The sequence below is a fragment of the Toxotes jaculatrix genome, chromosome 14, assembly GCF_017976425.1.
Source record: "Toxotes jaculatrix isolate fToxJac2 chromosome 14, fToxJac2.pri, whole genome shotgun sequence".
Classification (NCBI taxonomy): domain Eukaryota; kingdom Metazoa; phylum Chordata; class Actinopteri; family Toxotidae; genus Toxotes; species Toxotes jaculatrix.
In genome coordinates this window covers 5,589,537-5,609,592 of record NC_054407.1, presented here as the reverse complement: position 1 = coordinate 5,609,592, position 20,056 = coordinate 5,589,537, and the positions used below count along the sequence as shown (strand labels likewise).

General features: G+C 42.8%; 2 protein-coding genes across 2 annotated transcripts; both read left to right on the top strand.

The window, feature by feature from the left end:
• The first annotated feature begins 1,548 nt into the window (after window positions 1-1,548).
• selenop2 (selenoprotein P2) lies at window positions 1,549-11,963 on the top strand. Its single transcript, XM_041054339.1, has 5 exons — window positions 1,549-1,643; window positions 2,613-2,867; window positions 3,368-3,580; window positions 3,687-3,795; window positions 10,792-11,963. The coding sequence occupies exons 2-5, from the start codon at window positions 2,641-2,643 to the stop codon at window positions 11,098-11,100; spliced, it is 858 nt and encodes a 285-aa protein (XP_040910273.1). The 5' UTR covers window positions 1,549-1,643; window positions 2,613-2,640; the 3' UTR covers window positions 11,101-11,963.
• Window positions 11,964-12,437: 474 nt separating this feature from the next.
• Window positions 12,438-18,989, top strand: elovl8a (ELOVL fatty acid elongase 8a). Its single transcript, XM_041055162.1, has 8 exons — window positions 12,438-12,443; window positions 14,389-14,530; window positions 14,631-14,818; window positions 15,398-15,478; window positions 15,709-15,765; window positions 15,938-16,052; window positions 16,175-16,302; window positions 18,773-18,989. Exons 1-8 carry the CDS (start codon window positions 12,438-12,440, stop codon window positions 18,941-18,943), a joined length of 888 nt encoding a protein of 295 aa, XP_040911096.1. The 3' UTR covers window positions 18,944-18,989.
• The last annotated feature ends 1,067 nt before the right edge of the window (window positions 18,990-20,056 follow it).

Below are 20,056 nucleotides of genomic sequence, written 5' to 3'. Positions count from 1 at the left end.
AGTCCAAAGCCTGACTCGCACATAGTAAAGCAAATATTACTCAGTAAGTGAGATCAATATACAAAACAAAAAGTCCTTTTGATGGTGAACGGGACTGAGAGTCTACTGTCACACGAGCGGCTCTGTAAGGACAGGAGTTAAATGCTGATGTCAACATGCTAAAATGCTCATAAAGACTTTCTATAACAAACGTGTAGTGTGTTCATATTATGTCTCCTGATAGAATCTATTGCTTTTCACTGTCATTTAGCTCTGAGAGCAAACAAATCAAATCCCCTACAGCATTCCTGTCTGATATTTATTATATTCGTCACATTTTAACAGGAAGTACATCTCTGATTCTACCACAGAGGGTAGGTGCAGGGACCACAGACTCTTTCCTCTGCTGATTTAATCATTTTGTTTACTCTGATTAGTGGTTGGAAAGCAATGCTGGCCCAAGATTGAAGGTGTTTCTTTTTTTGCCAGGGTTCCTAAATTGGTAGAACAGTACTGCTAGGTCACTAATGTAGATGTTAAATGGATCTAGAGATAAGATATTGCTCTAAAAGATGCCTTTCCATTGAGTGAAGATATCTGTAGTTGTGTTGCCAACATTTACTACATTTTAAAATATAATCCCTCCTGCCAAATTGAATCAAAAGCCTTTTTAAAATAAATTTCACTCTTTAGTGCAAGTGATGATTAGTTAGAGCTTGAATGTGGTCAGATGTGCACTGATGTGCTCTTCATTCATAGCATTGTGTTTCATAACGGAGGCCATCATCCAGAAACTGATCATGCTGCAAAAAACCTTTCCCAGATTACTGCTCTCACAGATGTCTCAGTAATTGTTGTTGTAATTTATCTCCACTCCGCGCTGTGTTTTGAGGAAATGAGCTTCTGGCTCCAGATCTCAGGAAAACAACCTGACTAAGGCAAAAGACTGAACAACTGGAGCAGGACCTGTCTCAGCTCAGGCTGCTGTGTTTCAGCATCTCAGACCTGATGGGGTTTTTTTGTGTGTTTTCTAATTCCACACTTCCAGTGTAAATACATAATCAGGGAGGTTCAGATCATTTGTGATTACTGATTCAAGGATTGTCAGTTTTTCTTGAATTTGTTTCTGTTCATGATTCAGATTGTCAGGTGAAATTTGCTCAGTTTTTTTTTCTTTTTAAATCATCAGGTTGTCTTTTTTGGTTTTTGGCAAAGTTGTTCCATCTCTCCTGGAACTGATTTTGACCTATTCTCTCCTCAGTTTCTCTCAGTCTCTGGTCGCAATGAGTTTCTTACTAAGAGCTAGAGGGGTCTGTGTCAGTGATGGCGTAGTTGACTACACCAGCCCCAGGAACTGATATATAATAAATGAACCCTCTTTCCACCACAGGATCCACTGTGCCAGGCTCACATCCTGTTCTGGCATTTAAATCTCCCACCAACAGGACATTACCCATTCTCTCTCTCTCTCTCTCTCTCTCTCTCTCTCTCTCTCTCTCTCTCTCTCTCACTCTCTCTCTCTCTCTCTCTCTCTCTCTCTCTCTCTCTCTCTCTCTCTCTGTTTGATTTGGGGGAAGTGCTCAGTAAAGCCAGAAGGGCTTCAAAAACAACAGGGGTTTACTGTCTGTTTAATGTTGGTCACAGGACAGAGTGAGAGGGCAGAGGTAAGAGCTCATTTTTGGTTTTACTTTTATTAACTGTCAGTAATGTACTTTATTTTATTTTGAGGAGTAAATTATATAGTAAATGGTATTTCATGCAATTCTATTTAACTTTTTAAAATCTTTTTTTTTTATCCAAATGATCATGTTGCTTCAGATTGACAGAGTTTTGTTTCAGTTTCAAAGCTTGTCAATGCACTTTTATATGATTTGAATTCTTCAGGTAACATCTGATTCTGGGACACACACAAATGCCATTGTGTTGTGTCTGCTGTGAGGTTTTGACGCACCAACTGAGATCAGTTTTCCAATTTAATAACCAAACTAACTCATTTTAAATCAGCTACCAAAATGAGGCACAGTGATCTGACAAACTCTGATCCAGACCCTGTTTGGACAGACGGCACAGTGTGGGGCTGTAAATATCTCTGTCCCTGTGTCTCTTTGTCTCTCTGTCTGCCTGTTTTCCTGCCAGCCTGTTTGTCCATTTGTCCTGACATTCTTCTGTCTGTTGGCTGTTTACCCCACAATAAGCTTGTTTAGCTGATTATCTCCGCATGTGATGAGAGAGACAAAGCATGTGTACTTTTTTTTTTTTTTTAATAATTTTGGGATCACACTTAGTGGCCATTTGGTTCAGGACAGGAGAAACCTGCCAAAAACTGAATCTGCTTTTAGATCAGACCTCCTGTGCAAGCTGCTCTGCACCGCCTACACACTATGATTCCATTTTATATTTTAGTTATACATTTGTCAAGATCAGTGCTTGATGACTTGACTTTATTTACTTCATAACTTTTACAATAACAATTTGATATTCCTGTTAGAGTTGTAGGTTTTAATACATGCATGTCTTAAAATGAGTTTCTAGTTTATTGACCTGCATGTAGCACCTGTGTGACAAAGAACCTTTTGGCAAAATAACAGGTGTTATCTTTATTATAATTATTATTATTGTTTTTCCTTTGATAGATATAGTCCTTGCAGCCAGGGAGGGACAATGCCCTCGCTCTCTTCGCTGTGGCTGTTCGCGGGCCTGTCAGGTGTGCTGTGGGCCTCACATGTCACCCTGCTGGTGGAAGGGGACAATGACGCCTCTAAGATCTGCAAACCTGCCCCCCACTGGCAGATTAAGGGACAGTCACCCATGCAAGAGCAACTGGGAAATGTGGTAGTGGTTGCACTACTGAAGGCCAGCTGACAGTTCTGTCTCACGCAGGCCTTCAAGTAAGAAAACAGACTTTTTAAAAAGTTTTAAAAACTGTCAAAGATGGTGGATACTGGAAGATGTTCCAGCCATAATCCAGAAGAAGCAGATGTATTATGACCTTGCTTGCATATTTAAAATGTGTGTTGAAATGCCTTTCAAGTGAATTTGACCCATAAATGCCTCAAGAGGGTCCATCCTCATTTTTCATTTTAACCATATGTTTTTAAGTAGAAGGTTTAAGTATATGTTAAGATCTGAGATGATATTAGCAAGAAAGACTACGCATATGCAGCTTGTCCACTAATGCCTTTACTAGCATCCACTGTCAAGACACCTGTGGATCATCCACAGACACACGTCAGCTTGTACAACATGACTGTCCAAACTGATTGAACAAATCCATTTTTGTAATAATGCAAAACATAACAGGTGTAGTGGATGATACTGACTCTAAGATCCATCACAGTGAGGTAAGATTGTTCCCAGCTATCTCTTTGTCGCTCTCTGTCCTCTGTAGTATTAGAGGCCTGCGTGACAAGCTGAACCGCAGCAACATGACAGAGGTGTCCTTCATGATAGTAAATGAGCGGGAGGCTCACTCCAGGGCAATGTACTGGGAGCTGAAAAGAAGAGCGCCCCCTGATGTTCCTGTATACCAGCAGGCACCCAGTCAAAGTGACGTGTGGGAGGCTCTGGATGGTGACAAAGATGACTTTCTGGTCTATGATAGGTAGGGTTGTTTGTGTATCATATTGTGAAAATAAGGAAAGAACTGATAAAAATACGATTCCCATCTACATTTTGATTCTCTGTCATTCTCTCTTCTTTTCCTCCAGGTGTGGTCTCCTCACCTTTCACATAGTGCTACCCTACAGTTTCCTGCATTACCCCTATGTCGAAGCTGCAATCAGAGCCACTTATCAGAAAAATATCTGCAACTGCACAGTGAGTAATCTCACAAAATGCACACGCACAGACTTACAAGACAAATGCTTACACACACATACGAGTGGTTGTAAATAGTAACACAAATTCCTTGACAGGTGATTTTCAGTGTTTAGTATGAAATTCACTCAGTCAAAACAAACATGCTGCCTTTGAATTAAAGCTTCACTAATTCATATTTTTTTATATTAGTGATGGACCAAATGAATGTGTGTAATGTGAGAGTGGGTGTTCATAGAGACAAACCCACAGAGAATTATTACCCCACTCTGTCCCTCACTGCAGCTCTACTAGACCTTTTAGCCTCTTTAAGCTAGTTATTTTGGTTTCTGCTCTCATAATCCTTGTTTCCATCAGCAGCAGGCAGCTGTTTTCCACAAAAAAAGCTTGGATAAACCCACTGCACACAACTTTACCAGCATAAAACAGCAAACACACATTATTTGCAACCAGCTGGTGAACACAGCAGAGCATTTAGCAGCTTCAGGGCAACATTTCTTGTCTCAGGAGTTGGTGGAAACCAAAACCGAGCTAAAAGAACATTGATCACAAACACAATTCTAAATTAAAGCTGCAAGCAGCGATGACGGGCCCTCGCACCCCTTGCGACCCGCGGGAGTCGCAGCCGGCGCAGCCAAGAGTACCAGAGTCCTCCTATGTCCTCTCCTCTTCTCCCCAGTACACGTCATAGTACAAACAGGTTATTTCCTGTTACCAGCAGGGGGCGCCACGAGTAAGGCGGGAGTTTGACATATGGAGGCGTTCAGGGCAGAGCCCTCATCATGCTCATGAAGTTTGACGATGTTTGGATAAAGTATGTGGATGTGAGAGCCATTCAAAATGTCATGGCAAATTCACCAAACGCCATCGAACTTTGGCGAGCCACAGAGGCCACGCCCTTTAACTTAGAGAAAAGTCTCTTATAACTTTTGATCATCATGGTCTTGAGGTGAGGTCCACCAGATATGAAGTTGATCGGGTGAAATCCCTAGCACGAGTTCATCCGCATACCAGTGGTGGAAAGCAGTGAAATTTGGCCGCCAAAAACAAAATGGTCGACTTCCTGCTGGGTTGAGGTCATGGTGTCAAGAGACTTTTTTGTGCGTCTGGAAGTGTTCTTTATGTGTACCGATTTTCATCTTCATACTCCAAAAAAACCCATATGGAGAGGGGTATTTTAAATGTTCAAGGGGGCGCCGTTGAGCCATTTTGCCCCGCCCAATTACAAAAACCCCATCAGAGTCTAGGACCAGCCCCCAAGAACGTGTGTATGAATTTTTATGATCATAGGAGGTCGTTAAGGGCATTACAAATCCAAACGTAATTTCACGGCGAGGGATCGTCAGTTGCCGCACCGCCACACAGATGCCATTGCACCCAGCTTCACGGCCTTTATAATGTAGCTTCACCAAGTAGTTGGGAAGGTTGTAGAGCAGAAACCAAGCCGATGGTGTCAACTATTAAGGAGCAGTACACTTCAGAGTAAAAATAGGTCATTTCCTGTTACCAGCAGGGGACGCCACGAGTAAGGCGGGAGTTTGACATATGGAGGCGTTCAGGGCAGAGCCCTCATCATGCTCATAAAGTTTGAAGATGTTTGGATAAAGTATGTGGACGTGAGAGCCATTCAAAATGTCATGGCAAATTCACCAAACGCCACCAAACTTTGGCGGGCCACAGAGGCCACGCCCTTTAACTTAGAGAAAACTCTGTGATAACTTTTGATCATCATGGTCTTGAGGTGAGGTCCACCAGATATGAAGTGGATCGGGTGAAATCCCTAGCACGAGTTCGTCCGCATACCAATGGTGTAATTCGCCAAAATCGCCAACTTCCGACCACAATGGCGGACTTCCTGTTGGGTTGAGGTCATGGTGTCAAGAGACTTTTTGGTGTGTCTCGGTATGATCAACATGTATACCAATTTTCATGCACCTATGACAAACTAAGCCCAATGGGAGGGGGGTTTTGAAAATTTCAAGGGGGCGCTGCGGAGCCATTTTGCCCCCCCCATTTACAACGACCACAAAATATCAAATTTTTCACCAGACCTGATGAGTGTGCAAAATTTCAGGCGTTTTAGAGCATGGAAAGGGGTTGAAAAATGCAGTTGTTTGGGAGGAATAATAATAATAATAATAATTAAAGCTGCAAGCAGCGATGACGGGCCCTCGCACCCCTTGCGACCCGCGGGAGTCGCAGCCGGCGCAGCCAAGTACCAGAGTCCCCCTATGTCCTCTCCTCTTCTCCCCAGTACACGTCATAGTACAAACAGGTTATTTCCTGTTACCAGCAGGGGGCGCCACGAGTAAGGCGGGAGTTTGACATATGGAGCTGTTCAGGGCAGAGCCCTCATCATGCTCATAAAGTTTGAAGATGTTTGGATAAAGTATGTGGACGTGAGAGCCATTCAAAATGTCATGGCAAATTCACCAAACGCCACCGAAATTTGGCGAGCCACAGAGGCCACGCCCTTTAACTTAGAGAAAAGTCTGTTATAACTTTTGATCATCATGGTCTTGAGGTGAGGTCCACCAGATATGAAGTTGATCGGGTGAAATCCCTAGCACGAGTTCATCCGCATACCAATGGTGGAAAGCACTCAAATTTGGCCGCCAAAAACAAAATGGCTGACTTCCTGCTGGATTGAGGTCATGGTGTCAAGAGACTTTTTTGTGCGTCCCGAAGTGTTCTTTATGTGTACTGATTTTCATCTTTGTATTCCAAAAAAACCCATATGGAGAGGGGTATTTTAAATCTTCAAGGGGGCGCCGTTGAGCCATTTTGCCCCGCCCAATTACAAAAACCCCATCAGAGTCTAGGACCAGCCCCCAAGAACGTGTGTATGAATTTTTATGATCATAGGAGGTGGTTAAGGTCATTACAAATCCAAACGTAATTTCACGGCGAGGGATCGTCAGTTGCCGCGCCGCCACACAGATGCCATTGCACCCAGCTTCACGGCCTTTATAATGTAGCTTCACCAAGTAGTTGGGAAGGTTGTAGAGCAGAAACCAAGCCGATGGTGTCAACTATTAAGGAGCAGTACACTTCAGAGTAAAAATAGGTCATTTCCTGTTACCAGCAGGGGACGCCACGAGTAAGGCGGGAGTTTGACATATGGAGGCGTTCAGGGCAGAGCCCTGATCATGCTCATAAAGTTTGAAGATGTTTGGATAAAGTATGTGGACGTGAGAGCCATTCAAAATGTCATGGCAAATTCACCAAACGCCACCAAACTTTGGCGGGCCACAGAGGCCACGCCCTTTAACTTAGAGAAAACTCTGTGATAACTTTTGATCATCATGGTCTTGAGGTGAGGTCCACCAAATATGAAGTGGATCGGGTGAAATCCCTAGCACGAGTTCGTCCGCATACCAATGGTGTAATTCGCCAAAATCGCCAACTTCCGACCACAATGGCGGACTTCCTGTTGGGTTGAGGTCATGGTGTCAAGAGACTTTTTGGTGTGTCTCGGTATGATCAACATGTGTACCAATTTTCATGCACCTATGACAAACTAAGCCCAATGGGAGGGGGGTTTTGAAAATTTCAAGGGGGCGCTGCGGAGCCATTTTGCCCCCCCCATTTACAACGACCACAAAATATCAAATTTTTCACCAGACCTGATGACTGTGCAAAATTTCAGGCGTTTTAGAGCATGGGAAGGGGTTGAAAAATGCAGTTGTTTGGGAGGAATAATAATAATAATAATTAAAGCTGCAAGCAGCGATGACGGGCCCTCGCACCCCTTGCGACCCGCGGGAGTCGCAGCCGGCACAGCCATGAGTACCAGAGTCCTCCTATGTCCTCTCCTCTTCTCCCCAGTACACTTCATAGTACAAACAGGTTATTTCCTGTTACCAGCAGGGGGCGCCACGAGTAAGGCGGGAGTTTGACATATGGAGGCGTTCAGGGCAGAGCCCTCATCATGCTCATGAAGTTTGACGATGTTTGGATAAAGTATGTGGATGTGAGAGCCATTCAAAATGTCATGGCAAATTCACCAAACGCCATCGAACTTTGGCGAGCCACAGAGGCCACGCCCTTTAACTTAGAGAAAAGTCTCTTATAACTTTTGATCATCATGGTCTTGAGGTGAGGTCCACCAGATATGAAGTTGATCGGGTGAAATCCCTAGCACGAGTTCATCCGCATACCAGTGGTGGAAAGCAGTGAAATTTGGCCGCCAAAAACAAAATGGTCGACTTCCTGCTGGGTTGAGGTCATGGTGTCAAGAGACTTTTTTTTGCGTCTGGAAGTGTTCTTTATGTGTACCGATTTTCATCTTCATACTCCAAAAAAACCCATATGGAGAGGGGTATTTTAAATGTTCAAGGGGGCGCCGTTGAGCCATTTTGCCCCGCCCAATTACAAAAACCCCATCAGAGTCTAGGACCAGCCCCCAAGAACGTGTGTATGAATTTTTAGGATCATAGGAGGTGGTTAAGGTCATTACAAATCCAAACGTAATTTCACGGCGAGGGATCGTCAGTTGCCGCGCCGCCACACAGATGCCATTGCACCCAGCTTCACGGCCTTTATAATGTAGCTTCACCAAGTAGTTGGGAAGGTTGTAGAGCAGAAACCCAGCCGATGGTGTCAACTATTAAGGAGCAGTACACTTCAGAGTAAGAATAGGTCATTTCCTGTTACCAGCAGGGGACGCCACGAGTAAGGCGGGAGTTTGACATATGGAGGCGTTCAGGGCAGAGCCCTGATCAAGCTCATGAAGTTTGAAGATGTTTGGATAAAGTATGTGGACGTGAGAGCCATTCAAAATGTCATGGAAAATTCACCAAACGCCATCAAACTTTGGCGGGCCACAGAGGCCACGCCCTTTAACTTAGAGAAAAGCCTTGAATAACTTTTGATCATCATGGTCTTGAGGTGAGGTCCACCAAATATGAAGTGGATCAGGTGAAATCCCTAGCACGAGTTCGTCCGCATACCAATGGTGTAATTCGCCAAAATCGCCAAATTCCGACCACAATGGCGGACTTCCTGTTGGGTTGAGGTCATGGTGTCAAGAGACTTTTTGGTGTGTCTCGGTATGATCAACATGTGTACCAATTTTCATGCACCTATGACAAACTAAGCCCAATGGGAGGGGGGTTTTGAAAATTTCAAGGGGGCGCTGCGGAGCCATTTGGCCCCCCCCATTTACAACGACCACAAAATATCAAATTTTTCACCAGACCTGATGAGTGTGCAAAATTTCAGGCGTTTTAGAGCATGGGAAGGGGTTGAAAAATGCAGTTGTTTGGGAGGAATAATAATAATAATTAAAGCTGCAAGCAGCGATGACGGGCCCTCGCACCCCTTGCGACCCGCGGGAGTCGCAGCCGGCGCAGCCAAGAGTACCAGAGTCCTCCTATGTCCTCTCCTCTTCTCCCCAGTACACGTCATAGTACAAACAGGTTATTTCCTGTTACCAGCAGGGGGCGCCACGAGTAAGGCGGGAGTTTGACATATGGAGCCGTTCAGGGCAGAGCCCTCATCATGCTCATGAAGTTTGACGATGTTTGGATAAAGTATGTGGATGTGAGAGCCATTCAAAATGTCATGGCAAATTCACCAAACGCCATCGAACTTTGGCGAGCCACAGAGGCCACGCCCTTTAACTTAGAGAAAAGTCTCTTATAACTTTTGATCATCATGGTCTTGAGGTGAGGTCCACCAGATATGAAGTTGATCGGGTGAAATCCCTAGCACGAGTTCATCCGCATACCAGTGGTGGAAAGCAGTGAAATTTGGCCGCCAAAAACAAAATGGTCGACTTCCTGCTGGGTTGAGGTCATGGTGTCAAGAGACTTTTTTTTGCGTCTGGAAGTGTTCTTTATGTGTACCGATTTTCATCTTCATACTCCAAAAAAACCCATATGGAGAGGGGTATTTTAAATCTTCAAGGGGGCGCCGTTGAGCCATTTTGCCCCGCCCAATTACAAAAACCCCATCAGAGTCTAGGACCAGCCCCCAAGAACGTGTGTATGAATTTTTATGATCATAGGAGGTGGTTAAGGTCATTACAAATCCAAACGTAATTTTACGGCGAGGGATCGTCAGTTGCCGCGCCGCCACACAGATGCCATTGCACCCAGCTTCACGGCCTTTATAATGTAGCTTCACCAAGTAGTTGGGAAGGTTGTAGAGCAGAAACCAAGCCGATGGTGTCAACTATTAAGGAGCAGTACACTTCAGAGTAAGAATAGGTCATTTCCTGTTACCAGCAGGGGACGCCACGGGTAAGGCGGGAGTTTGACATATGGAGGCGTTCAGGGCAGAGCCCTGATCAAGCTCATGAAGTTTGAAGATGTTTGGATAAAGTATGTGGACGTGAGAGCCATTCAAAATGTCATGGAAAATTCACCAAACGCCATCAAACTTTGGCGGGCCACAGAGGCCACGCCCTTTAACTTAGAGAAAAGCCTTGAATAACTTTTGATCATCATGGTCTTGAGGTGAGGTCCACCAAATATGAAGTGGATCAGGTGAAATCCCTAGCACGAGTTCGTCCGCATACCAATGGTGTAATTCGCCAAAATGGCCAACTTCCGACCACAATGGCGGACTTCCTGTTGGGTTGAGGTCATGGTGTCAAGAGACTTTTTGGTGTGTCTCGGTATGATCAACATGTGTACCAATTTTCATGCACCTATGACAAACTAAGCCCAATGGGAGGGGGGTTTTGAAAATTTCAAGGGGGCGCTGCGGAGCCATTTGGCCCCCCCCATTTACAACGACCACAAAATATCAAATTTTTCACCAGACCTGATGACTGTGCAAAATTTCAGGCGTTTTAGAGCATGGGAAGGGGTTGAAAAATGCAGTTGTTTGGGAGGAATAATAATAATAATAATAATAATAATAATAAACATTAGAAAAACAATAGGGCCTTCGCACCACTCGGTGCTCGGGCCCTAATAAATGCAACTACTGCAGTTCTAACCAAGAACTACAGCAATTTAATCCTAGCATGTATGTTTTCTTTCCCAGACTAATTCTACTTTACCAAGTGGCAAGAACAGTGGCAAGAATAATGAGACAGCACAGTCGAACAACAACCAAACAACTACATCACCCACTGATGGTCCAGAGGAGGGAGACAAAACACCTGGATCTCATCAACACGTCCATCATTATCATCATCAACGTCACCATCATCAGCACCACCACCACCATAACAATCACACCAGTCAGCACAATCAGTCCCAGGCTCAGCAGGATACCACCCAGAATACAACTCATAATCATGATCATCATCAGCATCACCACTACGAGCCCCATCGTCACCATGGTCATTAGGAAGTTAAATTACTGAGGTTTTTATTTGTTTCTTTAGTTAGTTAGAATCTGATCACTTGGTGTTTTATTTTTTACCAAGGATATATTGGAATATGCAGGTAAACAGGTTCACTGAGTGGCTGAATTTGTTTGGAACAGTAATCAGATTGTGGTCTCTCTTCTAAAACTTCCACGCCTCACTCCTCTGTGTGGACAAAGTAAGCAGTTCTGCTCTATCTTCTCCGATTAATGAAGTCTATGGTGTAAAACCTGCCCACAGGAGGCTGTAGATGGATGTGTGTGGAGAGGAGGGGGTGGACCAGCAGCTACTGTCCTTCACACAGGGCCAGAGGATGGTGTGAGCTGCAGCTGAGCAGACCCCAGTCAGATTACTGTCTAAACTGGATTCAGTTCTCCTCCCAGTTCAGTTTGTTCTTCCATAATGTGCTGTGTCTTTGTAACAGGACTTAAGAACCACGTTTTACTGACACTGATATGTGGCAGGAATTTGGAAAGTGATGTATGATTAATATAGTAATTTAGTCTAATCATTCAGTTTTACGTGTCACACAAGGAATGTTCCTTTTCTACTGGATTCACTTGTTTTGTACTGTAGGTAACTTTAGTGTGATAAGCTGTATTATGGGATTAACCTACTCTGTTTTCAGTTTTACTTCCAACTATTCATATGAATTACGTGAACTTAGAATCAACTTTTAGTTTGTTATTTTGGATTTAAAAGGACACATTTAATCATTACATTTCATCTTTAACAGATTTAAAACTGATATGTCTGTAAACTGTGTAGTTCATATGGATTAATTTGGGAAGTTATGTATCCACTTTCCTCTTTCATTTTTAATAAAGAAATCCTTTTTGACATCTGAAAAACAAGTTGTTTTCAGTTTCTTTTATGTTCATTTTTATTGTGTTGTGATGAACCAAGCTCCTGTCTGCTTCCTCTAGTGCTGGCGTTCCACAAAATGAGCCACTGGCCCATTAAAGGTTAGTCCAGTCTTTAAAAAGTCAAAATCCTATAATATAAATATATCGTTTTAATATAAATTCTATTTTATAATGAAATGTTCCTATAGTTACAGTCACGTTCAGTCTGCATTTCACTGGAAACTATGTTAGATGGGATTTAGCTGGAAAGTACTTGAGTTGTTGTTGAGTTGTTGGGAACACACTGCCATATGTCAAGCCAAACACACACACACACACACACACACACACACACACACACACACGTACACAGAGAGAACAGGTGGCTTACCTCAGTGCTGCTTAGCAAATGGTTGAGATGCAGCACGGTTTGACCGGTGGATGAGCTGAGGAGAAAAATCAGAACCATCAGAATGAAGGTAAGGTCACTCTCTCACAACTGTTACAGCCATGTCCTCTATCTGTCATTATTAAACTGAAGTACAGATGTTTCAGTTTAACATGAATTGTATCAGTTTGCATCTATTCTTGTTACTGATTGAATCAACATATTATAAGGGTCACAGAGTAACAATCAACCAATATTAATATAACTAAGAGATAACTGGTAGTCATCAGTTTCCATGAATCCTTGTGTGGAGTGACTGGATCGAATGAGCGGAACAACAACTGCAGATTGTTGCAATGTATTGTAGATTGCTCCAGTTGTCATCACTGACAAATTTAACCACAACCCTTATGTGCTGCTGCAATGTTCAAATGTTATTCTGTTTCCAGTCTTGTTGTTTTCTATAGATTTCCGTTCAGTAACGCTCTACATGTTAAACCTCAGCAGGTTGTATGTAGCTCTGTCAGGGATTTCTGTCTGTAAATCCCTGTGAGGAGGCTCTAGGAGAGGCTAAACCACTTAGCTCTGCACACACAGCCTCTTCCTTCTAACAATGCAGTCATTAATGCTTTTACTGACGTTCAGTGATGGAATTTTAAAAAAAAATGCTTGGATTGAAAAATATCTATTAAAGACTGTGTAAGTCTGATATTGCTCCCTGTGGACTCAGGGTATACAGTAAAGATTATTGCCACAAACTGTTGGATAAACTGTGTTTATGTAGACTGTGAAATCAGGGGAGTGAGTGGACTTGATCTCTTGGTAAGGCACATAAAGTAATAAAACCTGTTCTTGTTTGGAGAGGGGCAGGTTTTTATAGTTAATGAACTATGAATGACAAAGTGGCAAAGAAGAAAAGAGAAAGATGTGATAGCATGTATTCCACAAATGTGATTTTTTTTCATTCTCCATTCTGTGGTACATTTATATATTGTGAGATGTTTGCCCTGTACCAAAACAGCTTGCTGAATTTTGTGTATTTAATTTTTTTTTTTTTTTAATTTTACTGCCCGATAACTAAGTTGTATCTTCCTAAATCCTTTGTGCAAGCCTTTTCCACACTCCCAGGATTTAATTTTCAAAGAAAAATACTGAATCCCTTTCTTATACAGTATTTGATAAATTCATTTATTTGCCCCAAACTGTTCAAATTTAAAAAGGTTTAGTTTAAATGTGTCAGAATTAGGCTCCAAAACCCATCCAGTGTAAATGATGTGAAACTTTAGGATGCAAACTTCTCAAAATCACCAACGTTCCAGAAATACTACCAAGGAAATGGTCTTTGCGTTGGAGTTTCCATATTTATAGACCAATACTAGACTAAAACTCAGCTGCTTAACTGACCAACACCACAAGGGGGAGCACGAGTCTCGACAAAGGGCAACAACACACATGCAAACTCAGCTGTCTGAAACATGCAGGAAGCTGAGGGACAGAAGAGCTGACCTGTTGTGAGAGGAGCTTTCATCTACTAACACTAGATGGCAGCACTTTCATATATTTCTTTGCTGTAGGAAATTCATCACCCTGTCGTCCACATTAGGCAGCCACTCATCAAGAGGATTATTAGTTATTATCCATTATCAAGAGATACGTTTGGATTAGTGAACATAATCCTTGAATTATAATCCAGATCATCTCTGGGTGGCTTAATCAAATTTGTAGCAGGGTGTTCTTCTTTATGTAACAACTTTCAAAGGAAGTTGCAGCATATAAACATATAGATTCTTCTTTCCTTCTGCTTTTACAAACTGTCGTAATTTGTTCTGTGATGAATGTTCAGAAATAACATGTAAAACACCATGCATATGCTGTTGATGTGTAAATTAATAGAATCAGTTGACAATAGATAGAATACTTAATTTTGGGTTTGAAATTCTCATTGTACTGGACATGAAATACTTTTGGCCTTCAAAAAGTGTTATCTTTCCTGTACTATATCAGCCATTTTTTCCGTTGTACCCTCCCAAATTTAGTTTTTTAACACTGATTCAGCTCTTCACTTACTAGATAATGAAAGTATTTCCACTTCTCTTGTGCATCCATCTCAGGGTCTCCAGGCGCTCACTCTGTGGCAGAAAGTCCAGGTATCCTACCAAGGGATTCTGGAAAATGGAGGCAAGAGTTTATTTTCACCTCAGCAATAGAATTACTAACATTTTCCAATAATATATTGTTAGGTAGTCTTTGCCTTGATTTCTGCTTTTCGTCTGTCTAGACAAGAGGACAGACAACTGGCTGCTGGTCTACTCTCCTGTTCCAGTCGGCTGTATCTTCCTGTGCTACCTGATCATTATCTGGGCAGGCCCAAAGGTGATGGCGAAGAGGCAGCCAGTCAACCTCAAACCAGTTCTGATCGTTTACAACTTTGCCATGGTCTGCCTGTCTGCCTACATGTTCTATGAGGTACTACAGTACTACAGTACAGTGCCCTGTAGTTCCCCTCAGCCCTCTGCGGAGCCTTTTAGAGTCTTTCAGAGAACTGTTCTGGTTTTGAAACCCTCAACGTTACTGTTCTGGTTCAGTCTCAGTCTCAGTGCTTGTAGTGTCATTTTCAGTCATAGCAGGCAGTGGTTTCCTGTGAAAATACTCCAACAACACAAAAATTTGCTTTCTCTTTCCTCTTACGGATCTAAGGTGACCAGATGCATGACTTCAAATGCCAACAACGTAAAAGGCGATGTCAGTTTTGTGTTCACGCTTTATTCCTACTGCCCTAAGTGTCCAAAATAAATAAATAAATCAATATTTGTGAGTTCAACAGGACAAAAATCCTCCAAAGCTGTGAGGTCACACAGACAGGCCTACATGTCAGGGGATCCCACAGTTTTTATGAGTCCTGGCCATGGTGACATGCATCAGTCCAACAGGAAGTGATTTCACTCATTCACAGCCAAATCTTTGTGTGATAAAAATGGGATGAAAGGTCCCCGCGCTGTTTGAGACAAACCAAAGCACAGATGAAAGCTGCCTTTGTCTTTCCAGTTCACAGCCTCTTCCTGGTTGGCCAGATACAGTCTGCTGTGCCAGCCTGTCGACTACAGTGACAGCCCCGTGGCCATGAGGGTAATCTCTTTACTACATCTTACTTTATGTGACAATTTAAGATAAAGCTCCAGATAATGTGTTACAACCCTCAAAGTACCCATCCCCATGTTCTTTGTATATTCTTCTATATGCAACCTGACTCAGAGCTCAGAAGTGGAGGTTGTACTATACAGAGTGCTTACTGATGGATTTTGAACAGTGGATCACAAGAAAAGGCAAATAACATATTTTTCTATTCTGCTGGACAGATGGCAAGAGTGTGCTGGTGGTTCTACTTCTCCAAAGTGATAGAGCTCAGTGACACTGTGAGTAAAGGATTTGTGACGATTTAGTTTCACGTTTAAATGTTCCCTTTGTTATTTAAAGCAAGCACACATGACACACAATAACTCCAAAATAAAGTGACAGATTTTTCACACCTGCTTACATGTGCATGTATCTGTACCCACATTGCTTTTGTGTGTTTGCGTGCTGCAGATATTTTTCATCTTGAGGAAGAAGAACAGTCAGCTGACCTTCCTCCATGTCTACCATCACGCCACCATGATATTCAACTGGTGGGCCGGGGTTAAATATGTGGCTGGGGGCCAGTGTGAGTACAAGCCACCCACCCTGGCCTCACATAAAATGTCATGAAAATAGAACAAATTGTGCAAGTCAGACAAATGCCCATAGACATAAAATGGAATACTCATCCTACATATCTGTCCATAGCTTTTCTGATTGGCCTGATCAACTCCCTGGTTCATGTAGTGATGTACTTATACTACGGCCTGGCAGCTCTGGGACCAGGCATGACCAAATACCTCTGGTGGAAACGCTACCTCACCTCCCTGCAGCTGGTCAGTATCTGCCTGTGTGTGTGTGTGTGTGTGTGTGTGTGTGTGTGTGTGTGTGTGTGTGTGTGTGTGTGTGTGTGTGTGTGTACCTCAGGGCCATTCATTTCTGCCTTCAATTTGCCTCTGCATCACATCCTTTGCCTTTGTATTATTATTTCAAGATGTAACCACTTTTCACATACCGATCATTCTGTCCATAAATGCACCACTTTACTATGTTAATGTGGCAAAATGCCTTTCAGGTCAGCTGTGTGGGTAATTTTGGTGATCAGCTCTCTTTTTATGTTAGCATAATTCAGTCTGATTATTTTGGATGGTTGTGAAGCAAAAGACAGCCTGTTCCACAAAAGCAGCCATCTCTCCTACTCTGTTTAAGCATGTCTGAATAAAAAGTATATCACTTTTAGCAGCATGTATGTGAAATTACAGTGTTACCAGATTTATGGCTTATGAGTGTTTGGGTAAGAATGTCCTAAAAACTTGGAGTATTCAGTTTTGACAAGCCTGACATGGGAAGCTCCTGCTTGGATTGTCATTGTTCTGGCTGTTGGCATAGCTAGACAGATTAGCAGCACTGATGCGCCTCGACTACAGTAACTACTGGACCATCTGTTTTCTTTTTACAGAGGGGATGAACAGACAATGCATCTTGTAGTGTTTCTTTTTTCCGTTCTATATGGCTGCAGCATATATAGGTCAGTATGGTGGCTTACTGCCATTATGTAACTATAATTGTACTGACCTTAGAGGTGACCTCTAAGCCTTCATTACAGTTGGCTTCACAATTTGATCAACGGAAGCCAAGATAGTCGAGTTGATTGGGGAGATTGAAGATTGTATTTTTGTGTGGGTGTGTATGGGTTTGGGAGGGGGTCTTTTGTGTTGTTGAGAGGTAATTATTAGATACATTGAAAGGGGAGGTGGGTGTGGTGTGGAGTGGGGTGCACAGTTACATGCATAACACTCATTAAGCTCATTCACACACAAAATGACTGGGGCCTGAATACTACAGAAACCCTATGGATCAGTCTGTTATGACAACAGTGCTGACAACAGGCAGAATCATAATGCTGCTCTCTTCAGCTAAATTAGATTGGCATTCTTGTCTGTGCTTGTTCATGATGGTTATTAGCACTCATGCTAACTGCCCAGGAAACACTGTATTTGCTACATAAAGTATGAACATGCTGAATCACATCATTCATCAGTTGGTGATTGACAGTGCCAAAATGAATTTGATTTCTATAAGCGTATATAAAATGTATATGTTTACATGTAATATTTAAAGTAACAAGGCCTCCCATACTGAAGGCCCAGCTGCTTTTGGGTGACTCACAAAGAACTGCTACAACCTGCAAGATTACAGTCAAGCAGTAGCTAGAAAGGTGATCTTCTAGATGCAGGTCACCATGTCAACTGTATAGCTGACAAGTTTTCAAATAAAACTTTTTGAAATGATTACTGTTCAGAAGCCTACAGCAGCCTCTGCCTGTCATGTGACCATCGTCTTGTAGGTTGTAGTGGTTCCTGAAATTCAAATTCGCTTTATCAGCTATATCTGAGCGGCAGCACAAAGTATGTTGTGCAAGGTTTACAATCTAACTATATATATAATATAGAATAGGACAGAAAAAAGTGGACTGCTCAAATAAGTGCAAAATTAAAATAATTTAAAATCATAGAATGTATTTAGGTTATGAATATAGTTTAACAGCTGTCTGTAATGTCAGTGGTTAGAATAATAACTCTTGGGGTTTGAATTTTATGTTGCTAAAGATGTGGTTGCTATGTCTTTACTCAGGCTTCAATTCAGCAAAAAGTGTTGGTGTCTCTGTGCTGATAACAGCACAGATCAGCAGGATGTAAAAGCAGACACAAAGTCAGACTGATATCGTGAAACAGCCAATAAAACATATAAAGCTTACATGCACAGCAGTGAACAAGCCGGCAACAGGAGTCCAAAATGCAGGCAACAGATAAAAAAGACAAACAGACAACTTGACAAGAAACACAGCTGAAGACCTGGTATTTATGCTGTGAGGCTGATTACAGAATGAGGTGCAGCTGGGGAGAGCTCAGGTGACTGGAGGGCTGATGAAGTGGGAAGGTGTGTGGATGGGTGGGGCAGACAGGTGGATGGGGATAAGGAGGAAAGGCTGAGGACATCAGGTGGGCGGAAGGAGAGTAACAGGTCTGAGGAGAAAAAAGAAGGGGCTGAAGACAGAAGCCGAGGGCAACAGAGGAACAGATCTTGACACCAGTGTCCACCAGTCGTACTGGCCAGTTTGAGATCGCACTGTTTTGTATTTCTTTGATGTCTTTCACAGTTTCACTCCAAATGCCCAGATAATCTGCTGCTTGGTTTTGCCCCTCTTTCTCTCTCTCTCTCTCTCTCTCTCTCTCTCTCTCTCTCTCTCTCTTTCTCTCTCTCTCTCTGTTATTTCTTACGTCTATCTGTCTCTTGCCCTCCCAGCTCCAGTTTTTCATAGTAACCATTCACACCGCCTACAACCTGTTCACTGACTGCGACTTCCCTGACTCCATGAACGTGGTCGTGTTGGCCTACTCTCTCAGCCTCATCATTCTCTTCAGTAACTTCTACTACCACAGCTACCTCGCCAAGAAGAAGACCAAGAAGACATGAAGAGACGAAGAGAGAAATCAGGTGTATGTGACAGCTCAGTGTGAAGACCCAGGCAAAGAGCTCAAATTAAAGGATTTGGATTTGCAGATGTACAAGCAATTTCTACTTGTCTGTTATGTAAATTATTGCATTTCTCATATGTACAAATACATTAATATATCAAGATCTATACAAACTGAGAAGTGGAGCATATTTATGACTTTTTAAACAAAACCAAACGTGATATGAATTGCAGTATTTCTGCTTTCAACACGCACAGACACACACCACAAGCGCAGTCATCACACATATTTACCCTTGTTTCATCTCTCCCCTCCCCCAGCTGCTAATGGATGAGACTCTCTAATCACTATTGGAGTCGCTTCAGTCTTCCCTCAAACCCATTGGCTGGCTGTCACAGCCAATCAGCTGTGGGCTGCCATTAGCTCTGTATCCTGCTCTCTATGTCTATTCCTCCCGCTTTTTTTAGATCAGGGTCTCCCTCCCCAGTTTAATCCCTCTTACCAACAGGGAGACCCCAGCCCACCCCGCACCCCCCCCCCCCCCCCTCCCCCCACCCCTGCTCCATCTGTCATGGTGTAGAAATGTAATTGCCTGTGTCCCATCCGCTCCCCCTTGTGGACAGGAATGAGAGAACTGTTAGAGGAGTGACAAAATTAACCATATCTTTTGCCCTTACTTTGTATTTCCCCTGCTATTATCACCTATTCCCCATTCTGTTGACTATCTATTCCACTACTTTTATCTCCAGCAGCATATTGGTTTTGACTACCGTCTGTTCCGAACGCAGCAGGGGGGGGCAGACAAAATAGCAGAACACCACATGAAAAAGCACTTTGAAGTGACTGAATCAAAGTTCCAAAGGCAGCTACTCAGGCGAGACATTTTAATACCAATCAGCACAATGTGGCAACTTGACAAAGTTCAGAGGACCACCCCTTTACATGTGAGTGTTCAAAAGAAACATGAAACGGCTTACAAAGAAAACAGAAACCAAAGTAGCAGTTGCAAGAAAGTGCATTTTAATACGGAAATGTGATCAGTTGTTCAAATTGAAACACTAAACAAAGTGAATTGGAGATTTTACATGCATTTAAAACTGACCATGGAGTT